Source organism: Hippoglossus hippoglossus, chromosome 5 (assembly GCF_009819705.1).
Source record: "Hippoglossus hippoglossus isolate fHipHip1 chromosome 5, fHipHip1.pri, whole genome shotgun sequence".
Lineage (NCBI taxonomy): Eukaryota > Metazoa > Chordata > Actinopteri > Pleuronectiformes > Pleuronectidae > Hippoglossus > Hippoglossus hippoglossus.
The window spans coordinates 15897351-15909040 of record NC_047155.1 but is presented as its reverse complement, the minus strand read 5'-3'; the positions used below and the strand labels follow the sequence as shown (position 1 = coordinate 15909040).

Sequence of the window (11690 nt, the reverse complement as noted above, 5' to 3'; positions counted from 1 at the left end):
ACAAATAATTCTCTCAACTTGAAAATGTGAGTTGAAATGGTGTAGAATTGTATGATTGTTAAGAGAAAGTAAGCTTTCTTGAATATTAACTTGAACCAAGGTCTTTAAGTTGAACCACCTTGATAGTTTTACAGCGCAAGTCTTTATGTGTGGAAGAAAAAGATTGGTCACAAGGGTTCCATCATTTGTGGAGGAGACACAGGTTGTTGACTCAGACAGTGTGGGAGTGATTTGGCTCTCTGCTCTGACACACCAGCCAGTCAGAGAACCAACAGGGCTGCAATATCCGCTGGCAGGACTTTTGCAGTCGACAAGTCAAGTTAACTCATAGAAGCACATTACACACCCAATTTCTCCTGGGACATACGTGCACCCACCCTGCCGAGAATATAAGATTATGTGTGTCTCTCAAGGCAGCTCAGATGTAGATGCACACCATGATTTGATCATGTACAGTGTTTCCTACAGCGTAATTATCTGGGTCTGGGCAGTAATCAAGCCTACACAAGTAAAATGTCATTTACAAAAACACACGAGGCTCGCTGACCAATGAAGTGGCACCAGTGTAAAGATTGTGTCTACAAACACAACCAGTCAACACAAATTCTTTTTAAGGAAGATTAAAATGTTCAGTTTTTGTTGAAACTGTTTTAGAGATGTACATTTTTGTGGTTATTCTGGAAGCTGCAGTTTGTGCTGTTTCTGAAACACTTGTTTTCATCATTTTGAGCCACCCATTTATATCAACGTCATCTCTCTACTGACAGTTTAACAGCACTACAACCTACATATGGTCTCTTGATCTGTTCATTTCTTTTTATCGTGAAGACGTTGGAGTATATTGTTAAGTTGTTGAAATCAACTTTCAAGATAATGGAGGTAGAGAGAAGCTTCAGTTCCTTATTTTGGATCCTAATAAGCAACGTGTGTGTGTGTGTGTGTGTGTGTGTGTGTGTGTGTACTTGTACAAATATCTTTGTGAGGACCATTTTGTACCTTTAAACTACAGAGTGAGGACATTTTGGAAAAGTGAGGACATTTTGGCCTGTCCTCACTTTTAATGGGCTGTTGCTGTTTGAAGACTTTAAGAATTAGGTTCAGGTTAGGGATCGGGTAAGGCATTTCGTTTCGATGGTTAAGCGAATCAGTGTCCTCACTAAGATAGATGTACAAATGTGTGTGTGTCTGTTTGTGTGTGTGTATGTGTGTGAGTGCTGGGGGTTTGGGCGGTGGGTGGTGCTCTAATTGGATTACAAATGAGCTGAAGAACTATAATAATTGGGACGAGAGGCTGCTGAGCAGAGACTTGCATTCTGAGGACACAGAGCAGCTTTATTACAGAGTCAACCTGTTGGATCAGATCAAGCTTTCGAATGGCCATTAACAGGTAAGATTTTGAGTTATTTTTTACTTTATGATGTTGTATTACTTTTAATTTCTTTTTGACAAGTAGTAATTACATGTTTATTTCATGAATGAATAAACTTATTGACGGGGTGGGCTTCTCTACAAAGCCATCTAAATACACACACACATATATATATATATATATATATATATACACAGAGTATATATCTATATCTATCTATGTATATTCCGTACTGCTTCAGATTACAGTGTCTGTGGTCATGTCAGAATGATATAAAAAAAGACATATTTAGTTTGTTACAAACTAAATAACTTTTAGTTAAGCAGTTGTTGATTTCCACATAAACTTCCGTGAATGATTGGCTCCATTTACACTCAAGTTCCTTGTTTATACATGTTCAATTTAATGCTTATTTGTTGAAATATTGCACAATTTTATAAATATACAAGGCTCGAAGCCAACCATTCAATTAAAACCGACTGCCTCTGTCTTGTTTTACGTATAGCCTGATAAAACTACAGAATGAATTACAGATCAAAGAATCTGAGAAACTGATTGACAACACTTGAGAGAGAATACATGCATTAATAATAATTTATATATATAATACCTAATGTACCATTACTTACTCTTGCTCACTATTGAGAAATGATCTGGTAATGTAAGTTTATGTGATTAGTTATGCCTTAATCAATCAATGATTCTTAATTCACATTAACTTCATGAATTTATTTATATGCCACCAAATCTGAAATCCATTTACATTTGTATACAGTTGTCAGTTTAGCAGGTACACCGTGGTAAAACTAATTCAGTCCAATTCAACAGTCTAATAAAAAGCCCTTTCTTCAGTTAGGTTGTTCAGTCATTGCTGAAACTGTGCTATAGCTATATAAATCTATATATGTTTGTTTTAAAGGTGTCATTTGTGGTGCTGTGACACCACAAATGCATTACAATATACAGATATCTCTGTATCTCATTATACAGAGATGCTTCTCTTTTAAAACTTATAGCTTAATTGATATACATGGGGCGGACAAAATATTTCAAAACAAAGGATTTCTCTGTGTTTAACTGTGAATTCCAGATGCCGTTTCACATGGTGGTTAGTAGAAGGATAAGGAGGCACTCCCTTAACGTTCAAAGTTATAAAACCTGTCATGTCACCAGAGAGCATGAGAACGGCTGCAGAATTGTTATAGTGTTATATGATTCCGATTGCAGCTTACAAATCAAATTACACAAACGATCCAACCCACTGTGTTCTGCCATCGATCCCATCTCTAGAAACTGTCACAAACTCTCAGTCTGGTTATTATGTGCACCTTTTCTGCTTCAAAATGAATGCACCACTTCTTATTTCAGAGTGATGGAGAGAACTCCAATCTGCTGCACTTTTGCTTCACTGGTCGCTTTGCTCGTCCTCCTCTTACTCCCTGTGAGGTCTTGGTGTAAAGAAGACAACTATAGAGCCCTGTCAGAGGTACTGTATGACCAACAAGGCTACAATAACACGGACAACACCCCCATTTCCAGACCTGATCTCACAGCTGGCACCTTGTCTTTCAGGCTAACACAGAGTGCTGTGAAGATGTGGCCATAAGGAGGTTTGATGACATCGATTACGACAGCTTTGTGAGTCTGATGGGAAGGAGAAGTGCTGCTCAAACAACCAGTGAGTTATTTGTACGGTAAAAACATCCACAACACTGTCACCATGACTGGATTTATCTTCCTCTAACATGCAACTCTTTTCACAGGACAAAGAAATGCCCCAATGTCAAGAAAAAGTAAGAACCTCAAGTTGAATTCAGTGTTTAACCAGTACCCGATTGATCGATCACTCACTGCACACTTTCAAAAACACATCCGGGATGGATGGATGGACAGTATAGATAAGGATGGATGGATGGACAGTATAGATAAGGATGGATGGATGGACAGTATAGATAAGGATGGATGGATGGTATAACAATGAAAGCTGTGCTCTTCTCATGCAGGACAGAAGGAGAACATCCTGGCTGATCTGCTGTGGCGGAGGACAAGTGAGTGACTTCAGCAACACTGACAGCAGCTCATACAAACATTTTACACTATTTCACTTTGTTCTGTTGGATTTTAAATGAATACATATTAGATATACACATTGTGTTTTTATCAGTACCAGATAAAATAAAAACTCCTTTAAAACCTAATAACCCACTTGAGGCTTGGGATGTTCCCGTCAAGTTGCCGTCACATATTTAAAGATAAAGAGAAAAAAAGTGTAAATGAAACGTGTAACACCTCCTGTCACTTAACTGCTGTTATTACCAGGATATGTACTCAGTGGGGCTGCCGGGCTCCGGGTTTAACAGGGCACCATGTGGACACGCTGGCTATTCATTTACTTTTATTTAGTCCAGGTTTTTATTGACTTTCTCAAAAGGGCAGTACACAATGCGGTCACTTGCTATAGGCTTTAATCTACAGAACGTGGAGGTAGCTGAGGAAGAAGTGTGTACACGCCAACATCAATATTTCCATTTTGGTCATCCCACAGCTTCATACAGCCTCCAAACCTGTCTTATCACCCTCCCTTCCTCTTTTACGCTGCGACTCTACACCCATTTCATACAAGGCCTTTTGGTATGTCTGTACTGTGTAAATGGGCCAACATAAACAACATTACAGTTAAAGCTTTGATAAACTAATATCAGCTGATATATAAATCAGTCAAATTCTATACATTATTCATTCAAGTGGTAAAAGCACCCAATTGTCTCTGCTGGATGTTCTTTAGTGTCCAAATAAACCTTGGTGGTTAATGTGGATCTGAGGTAAAGTATATATACTTAGTTAACAGACTAATGGCAGGAGCAGTGCCCCCATAGGGTGACAGGCTTTTGTAGAGGACTTCTGCTGTAGTATTTGTTAAAGGCAGTAGTTGACTGTGTAGTGACAGAGGGGATGTAAGTTTGAACGAATTTTTTGCCTTGTAAACGACAGGAAAGGACTGTGTGTGTACACAGAAGTCTTCACAGAGGGGCAGAGGCTGATTCTTCAAGCCTGAGAGGCAGAGGTGTGAAAACTGAAACCTGCATCCTTCCTGAAATTAAAGATAAATAGTTGCTGCTACATCTTTTGACCAATTTTGTTCTTTCTACTCAGGTTACAACTCTCCCGAATGAAGATGACGCAGCTCCACCATTTAAACTTCAGTCTCTCACACTGCGGACAACAGCTACTGTATAATCAGAGTATTATGTTATATAACCAGAGGCAACAAAAAATCATGTTAACCACCTACACTAACAAATGTAAAACAAGACCGGATGTACAATAAAATATGCATTTATTTATAGTGATTAAAGAACCATTCACAGAAAACCACCCTGCCCACGTGTGCTCAAACACTCACACAAAGTAAAGACAAGCCACAAACACTGACTCTGTTCCGACGTCAATATAAACAAAGACATTTAAAATATAAATACAGTACTGTACAACTTTCCCTTTGATAAAATTGTTGCAGAAGACAGCCCCAAACCAGATGGGGCAGTTATCGAGTTGTTAGGGCCAGAAGAAACTATTGATCTACTGATGGTGATGCAACAAAAATTGCCAAATGTCAAAATCAGTCATATCTGTATTGGCGTTTAAAAATGTGTTTATGATGTATTGTATGTAAAAAAATATTTTCAAACTCATTTATAGTTATTTACAATAAAGTTTATGGTTAACCTGAAAATAATTTGTTATAAGTGATTAATAATGACATTTAGGAATATATATACACTATTGGTATCGGACACCATATCAGACAGATAATAATAAAAAAAAACGTGTTGATTTGTTTAAACTGGACTTTTCCTTTTCAAATACTAAACTTGCTCTGTGCTCATGTACTGAAGGAAACCGATTATGAACACAAAGAAAAAGGCTTTTGGAAATTAGATAGGCTTTAGTTGCCTCATACATGTGTAAACTCAAAGGGAAATTAAAAGGTTTAAGTGGTTAAAAAGAAAAAAACACCAAAAAGCCCCCAAAACACTCAAATGCATTTTCACATAAAACTAAATCCTGCCTGATTCCTGAAGCCATTTTTTATTTTCAGTTTATATTCTTCTGTATTTGGTAATTAATGAATCTCCCGCCATAACATTAATCTTTGTTTGGCTACAAAGTAGTAAAGAAACTGGCAGGAATTATTTTTGAATAAATGCAATGTACTGAGTAGAAAAAGAAAAGAAAGGCTCTGTCCCAACACGCCCAGCATTTAGAAAATACACATTACTGAAAGTACATTTGTATAAAAGAAGTGAACCACAAGTCATCCACTGGCAAAGGCCATGCTCTATACATTGGAAGGATTCAATAAGCTCCATCTGAAAGTTGTCACTCTCATTATGGTCATGTCACAGTGCAAAGTCATGTGTTCAGCTGTTGACTCAAACAATCTCAATATACAAGGCACAAGCTAATGAGTCCACCGGGAGAAGATACAGGGAAGTGTGAAGTGTTGATCCAGAGACAGTTTCAGGAAGAACAAATAGAAAACCATGTGCCATGGATGGGTAAGAAGGAAAGGAAGGTGGTTGACTGATAGCGAAAGCTGCAGTCTCCCACTCGACTTTTCAACATGCAACATCATCCAACAAAAATCGAATTAGTCTGATTATTGCCGGTGGGGTGCACTGTGGCCAATTTAATCAATCTGGAGAGAACATGCCGGGGTTTTTTCACTCAAGACGAATGGATTGGTTGAAGAGAAGTAACAACTCCAGGAAGATTTTCTTTGGTTGACTACAGCCCACTGACTTTCTGCTCCTCCAGCTGAAGGCGCGTCTAACAACCATCGTTGGATCCCAGATCAAATAAAAGGTTGTGATGACTGAACATATGAAACACCAGTTATACACAACAGGGAAGCACCAACATTCACTGCATTAACTTCAAGAGGTGTTCACAGATAACAGCGTGTCTGTTCGTCCTCGGTCTGGTCTCATCCCAGAGGAAAATCTTTGGCTCGATTGTTCAAATCCAGTCATCAGGACTTATCATTTAAAGCATTGTGGTCACATTAATGCATCTCTATGTTAGATAAAGAGATAGAGAGGAATCCAAAAACCTTGCTAATGAAATTTAGCTCATGTTTTTGTATTGGTGTTTATTTTCCTGGATCATTTTGCGGATAAGTGTGATATTTCATTCTATTTAACTGACTGAGCTGCAGAATCATAGCTGACTGTGGTCCGACCATTCAGCTAAATAAATGTGATGAGACAAATTTTCATTATCTATGGGGAAAAAAATACTTTTACTACACTTTCACATGAACTAATAGAAAACTGTACTCACCTAAATGTCAATAAAAAGAAATAAAACTATTATTAATTGACTAGTGGCTCAATGTGCAATTAGTTTTGATAACCATATAATTGTTGTTTGTTTTCCAAACAAACACATGAAATATCACCTTGGTCCAGCTTCTTTTTTACAGTGATAGTTAGTTGATAATTTTGGGGTTTTTCATTTCAAAGATATTTTTTTACTATTTTCAACATTTGACATTTTCCAACCAAACTAAGTAATCAAGAATATAATTTGTATTTAATGGTAAAGAAAAGGACCATTAGTTGCTTTCTTTGTTAAGTTAATTTAAAAAAAAACTAAATATAAATTAAATGGGACTTTCATAATTGCACCACAACATTTAAACGAATAAAACTGATTTATTCCTATACAGGGAACATGGACGTAACATTACAATTACACTAAAATGTGATAGAAAATACTTTTTGAGTAAAGTCTGAATCAAATTTGGAGTCAGAAAGCTGGTTCTCAGAACAAATACAATATCATCTATGATACCAATTATTGAGTGCACAGATATTAATCTAACATGATCTTTTTTTAATCTTGTTCAATAATCAGAAAATGTATGGAGTAGCAGCAAACCTCACCTCTTGGTCACTTAAGTTCAAGACAATTTATTGTCATTAGCAGGCACATAGTTCACTATGCGTGAAATGAAGTCAAACAACTTCATTGCGTCTTGACTAAAGAGTGGTAGATCAGGTTTTGGTGGTTTTGCAGCAGTCAAGAAAGGGATCAGATAAAACATGGCTCTGGGAAATAATTATTGGTTGGTTTTAAATGATCATAGCCTACAGAAAATTGCTCTCAACTTTAAAATTGTAAAAAGCATCTTACAAATCTGGAAAAATAAGGGCCACTTTTAGCCTAAAATGCAGTCGCAAGTTGAAGTTAGTAGCAGTCCTTCAGCTCAAGACACTTCAGATCAAAGTGGACCGTTCTACTTTTGTAGAAATATGAGCCAAAATTATCAGAATGAATGAATAAGCAAAGATTAAAAACACACAATTCTGCCTCTTCATAATGACAATGTTCCCTTCACACAACCATAGAGTCCTACTGTTGTTTCACCTCTGTTGCAATGGGAGGATCTTTACCAGCTGCAGGATGTTGATCTGCGTCCTGTTTCTTGTCCATCTTGGGTGGATCAACGCCTTCTCCTTTGCCTTTCACCTGAGGAGCCGGTTCTTTTTGTTCTTCTGCAGCTGAACCTGAATGCTCAATACTGTAGCGCTTTGGGTCGGGGGGCTGGTAACGGTGTCTATAGCCGAAGGCACGCAGGTGATAGGTGTAGTACTCCAATAAATACATTTGTGAACCATCAACATAGTGGAATGACACAGACAAGTCTGAGCAGCAGAATGGACCCTGAAAAAAAACAACAACAAAAAACAGTTTGTGGTTATGCATCATGTCACATTTTCCATGTACACAAATCAAATCTCATGAGTGTTAATCTAACTGACTGTAGAAACTGAGTTTCTCCAGGGTGCGCCTGAAGAAAGGTTTTTCAGGACATCCAACTGAACATGCCACTTCTGTCGGACCAAGTAACTGAGTAACAAAGCTGATTTGCATCCTAACACAGTAGCCTATTCAAATACTGACAAAGCTTAAGTTGTTTGACTTACCTCTACGATTGGGTAGTAGCAGTAGCTCCAATACCAGAAGCTCTTGGGGAACTTGCTCGTGAGGTGCTGCTCCGGAATAAAGGGGTGAAATGTCTCCCTGTGCACTGTGTCTCTGGAGTCTCCTGCCAGCACCCCGACTTTCTCCATGCACTGTCCCATTGCCAGGTCCTCTACAGAGGTAGTGTGAGTGCACTGTTTGGTTTTAAAACCTTCTACAAATCTCCGTAGAGCCTCTCTGCTCAGCACATAACCCGCTCCGCCACTCATGTAGCCCTGCTTGGCGAAGGGCTTGAACCGTCGGCCAAAGTAAATTGGCTCGTCCGGCGTGTGGTTCGCAAGAACCCAACGCAAGTTGTCTACAATAACGTAGGTGTCATCATCTGCCTTGAGGAACCAATCTGCCTCGTGGCTGTGATGCTCATAGACGTAATGGAAGGCCCGGATTGTTTTCCAGTACAGCTGATCCCGACCTTCGTCTGTACCCAATCCCACAGTGGGGAAGTTGGGGTCATCCACGGAGCTCATGAAGACCACCACATTGCAGTGACGACTCCACGTGGTCTTCACATGTCGAGTCTTTTTCTCCAAGTTCTTTGGTGCAGTCATCACCCAGCAAAGAATGCGCACCTTTTTGTACAGCTCATCAGCAATACGGCCATCCTCACCTGGTAAATGGAGAAAAACAGAAACATCACCTTAACAACGCTAGTGCATTCAAACACTGGAGTGCAGTGGTCATACAATTTAGTTGAAATCCCATTGCAAGTGCACATGAGGGTTGGGCGGTTTTCTCTTTTGTCAGAATGTCCTTATAACTATGTTTAGTCTTATTATTCTTGTTTTATCAGACCAACAGTTCAAAAACAGATCTAGTAATGATATAAAAAGAGAAGCAGTGATTCACAGCAGCTACATCAGCAGATTTACTTTCAGCCTCCGATTGCATCCGTCACAAACTTGGGGAAGAGTTTTTTGATCCGTGGTTAATCAGAGAACACGTCCACATTCACTGTAGTAACCTGGCTACTTTAAAAGTGTGTGCACATGCAGCACTACTGAATCATATTTTTTGTGCACAACCCAACCATAGTTTGGAACTAGACCTTTCTTAGTTTGACCGTTCTGTACATCAACTGCAGTCATGATAGAAGTCACAGGGTTAGACCGGATTTGAAATTTGTCTGTGTTGACTCAGACCACACCAATTAGCGAGAGGAATTGTATGTGTGTTTGTGTACAGACAGATTGTCACCAAACTTGTTGGGAGTATTACTTGGCTGGGTATTTTTTTATTTTCCAAGATATCTCTGCAAATAATAGACTGACGATCTAAAGCTTATATTGGTCACAAAATCTCGCTGGGAGCAAAAAACAATTCCCTGAATAAGGCATAGTCCAGCAAGGGACAGTGAAGGAGCAGCATCTCCTTTTAAAGAGCAACGTCACCGTTTGTACCTCCTCATTGTTATTGACTTTCCTTCTTTTGTCAACTTGGAGGAAGTGAGGGAAGAAAAAAGGACAGTGACGAGTTAGAGATGAACACGCAGGAAAAGTTGTCGACTCAATGATGAATAAAAATTACTCCGTGGTCTCTGTTGTCTTATTATACTAATGAACTTATTTTTGGATTCAGGATTCCACACAAGACAAGCATTATAGTATCTGCTCAACTAGTGCTGGGCAATAGAATGACACCAATAATTGCAATTTTATTTTAATCAATATAACTAAAAGTTTAAATATCTATCAATATAATGCTTATGCATTGTGTTAGCACAGCGGGGCTTGTGCTACTTAAGATCTAGAAAAACTTTTCCTGCATGGCAAAACCACAACCTCCACTCAAGATCAAAAATATGTCTTATATTTATGTTTTGGGCCATCAAGCCTTCCACGAACATTGGATTAGGACATCATTATAAGCAGTACCTTTCTGATGAGGGTGCTTGAGGTTGAACAGAGCAGACCTCTCCTTCTTCCATATCTTACGCTCTTCAGCCAGCTCCAGCTGATAGTCCCTGACTGAGTTGATGGCCTGCGGAGCTGACAGCCCCGTCTCAAACCACACCTGCCGTAGAAACACGTACAGAGTGATGGTCCCGACCACAAACCCCGAAGAGAAGAAGAACCTGGATCCGACGCTCGGCATGCTGGATCAGGTGTCTCGCTGTCAGCTGATCAACTCGGCAGGTGCTGGGTTCGAGAGAGGAGGGGACACACGGTTCACTCCGATCGACAGGAGCAGGAAACTTTCAGAGCTGACGCAACAGTGTGGAGGTGAGCGAGGGGAGTATTTGTCACTCCCCTGTATTTACACGGTGCGGTTTTACTCACCAATGGCAGCGCAGACACCATAGCAACTTCGCCACCCGCTACTCCATCATGCAGGGAGACGTCAACTTTCACAGGGAAACGCGGAGTTCGTTCCTTCTGGACGCAGCGGTTTCTTTTTCATCTAAACGGGAACTTAGCTCAGCTAGCCTGTTGCTAACACTCACCGGGGTAAACAGCGGGCGAGCTTTAGCCCCAACAGCCGCTAAATAACAACCAGGCGGGAGGAAACTAAATCATAACGTCGGGCATTAGTGGCCCCCGGGTAAAGTGTTGGGCAGCGGGCGTTAGCTAACATGGGAGGCCATTATCTCATCGACGCTGCTAACGTCAACTTCAGTGCTAAGTTAGCGGGCAGCTTTTTGTGTCGTGACAACGGAGCTAACGGAAGCGTCACAAAGTTTCCTGACCGGCTGGGATGGACGACGCTGACGTTGGCCGCGACAAGTCATCCAGTTTGAGGAGAACAGCGTGAAACCTGACACGACAACATGAGGCGACTCCGCCGCTGCACACACAACACGTACAACTTCTCCCGGCTGACCGCGGGACCGGAGGCACCGCTGCTTCCGCTCACTCGTTTCAAAGTAAAAGCGCAGAACAGACACGTGTACACCTGCGGGGCCGCTGCCTCGGTGTAGGCCGATTTGTACGTTTTCATTATTATGCCCAGACACCCAGCAGGCGATCTGTACGGGTGTGATGACAACGTGTGGTATCACTCACACAGGTGTAAACTGTCCCCCTATGAAATCCACATTTTTAGTTGGATCTGCACACACACCTCTGTGCAGTCAAAGTTCAACTGTTTAAATCCAGTGGGAATGTTTTATGGTGTATTGGTACAAAAAGTCTACTTGTCTAATTGTTTTTTTATTTTTTATTAAAGTGCTATATAAATAACGTTTATTATCATCATTATTGTTGTTATTATGACTCTTTGTGTCCCTGTACAGTGTTTAAATATGCAGAGCTACAGTGGAGGGATGGTAACCAGT

The 11690-nt window shown here is 40.1% G+C and overlaps 2 protein-coding genes across 2 annotated transcripts; one reads left to right on the top strand and one right to left on the bottom strand.

The window, feature by feature from the left end:
• Positions 1-1300: 1300 nt before the first annotated feature.
• tac3b (tachykinin precursor 3b) lies at positions 1301-4644 on the top strand. Its single transcript, XM_034585055.1, has 7 exons — positions 1301-1387; positions 2738-2855; positions 2942-3047; positions 3133-3162; positions 3373-3417; positions 4361-4433; positions 4523-4644. The coding sequence occupies exons 1-6, from the start codon at positions 1374-1376 to the stop codon at positions 4408-4410; spliced, it is 363 nt and encodes a 120-aa protein (XP_034440946.1). The 5' UTR covers positions 1301-1373; the 3' UTR covers positions 4411-4433; positions 4523-4644.
• A 775-nt stretch (positions 4645-5419) lies between these two features.
• c1galt1b (core 1 synthase, glycoprotein-N-acetylgalactosamine 3-beta-galactosyltransferase, 1b) lies at positions 5420-11367 on the bottom strand. The gene is made up of 4 exons (XM_034585054.1): positions 10696-11367; positions 10291-10554; positions 8362-9026; positions 5420-8098 (listed from the first exon to the last, which is right to left on the bottom strand). Exons 2-4 carry the CDS (start codon positions 10508-10510, stop codon positions 7787-7789), a joined length of 1197 nt encoding a protein of 398 aa, XP_034440945.1. The 5' UTR covers positions 10511-10554; positions 10696-11367; the 3' UTR covers positions 5420-7786.
• Between the last annotated feature and the right edge of the window lie 323 nt (positions 11368-11690).

What these genes read in the sequence shown, in the direction of transcription:
- tac3b (XM_034585055.1), top strand. An exon ending in ACTATAGAGCCCTGTCAGAG is followed by an intron (nt 2,856 to 2,941) that starts GTACTGTATGAC and finishes CTTGTCTTTCAG; the next exon opens with GCTAACACAGAGTGCTGTGA. An exon ending in TCTGCTGTGGCGGAGGACAA is followed by an intron (nt 3,418 to 4,360) that starts GTGAGTGACTTC and finishes TGTAAACGACAG; the next exon opens with GAAAGGACTGTGTGTGTACA.
- c1galt1b (XM_034585054.1), bottom strand. Translation starts at nt 10,510, where the DNA reads ATGCCGAGCGTCGGATCCAGGTTCTTCTTCTCTTCGGGGTTTGTGGTC. An exon ending in CAAGCACCCTCATCAGAAAG is followed by an intron (nt 9,027 to 10,290) that starts GTACTGCTTATA and finishes TCCATTTACCAG; the next exon opens with GTGAGGATGGCCGTATTGCT. An exon ending in GCTACTACCCAATCGTAGAG is followed by an intron (nt 8,099 to 8,361) that starts GTAAGTCAAACA and finishes GTTTTTTTTCAG; the next exon opens with GGTCCATTCTGCTGCTCAGA.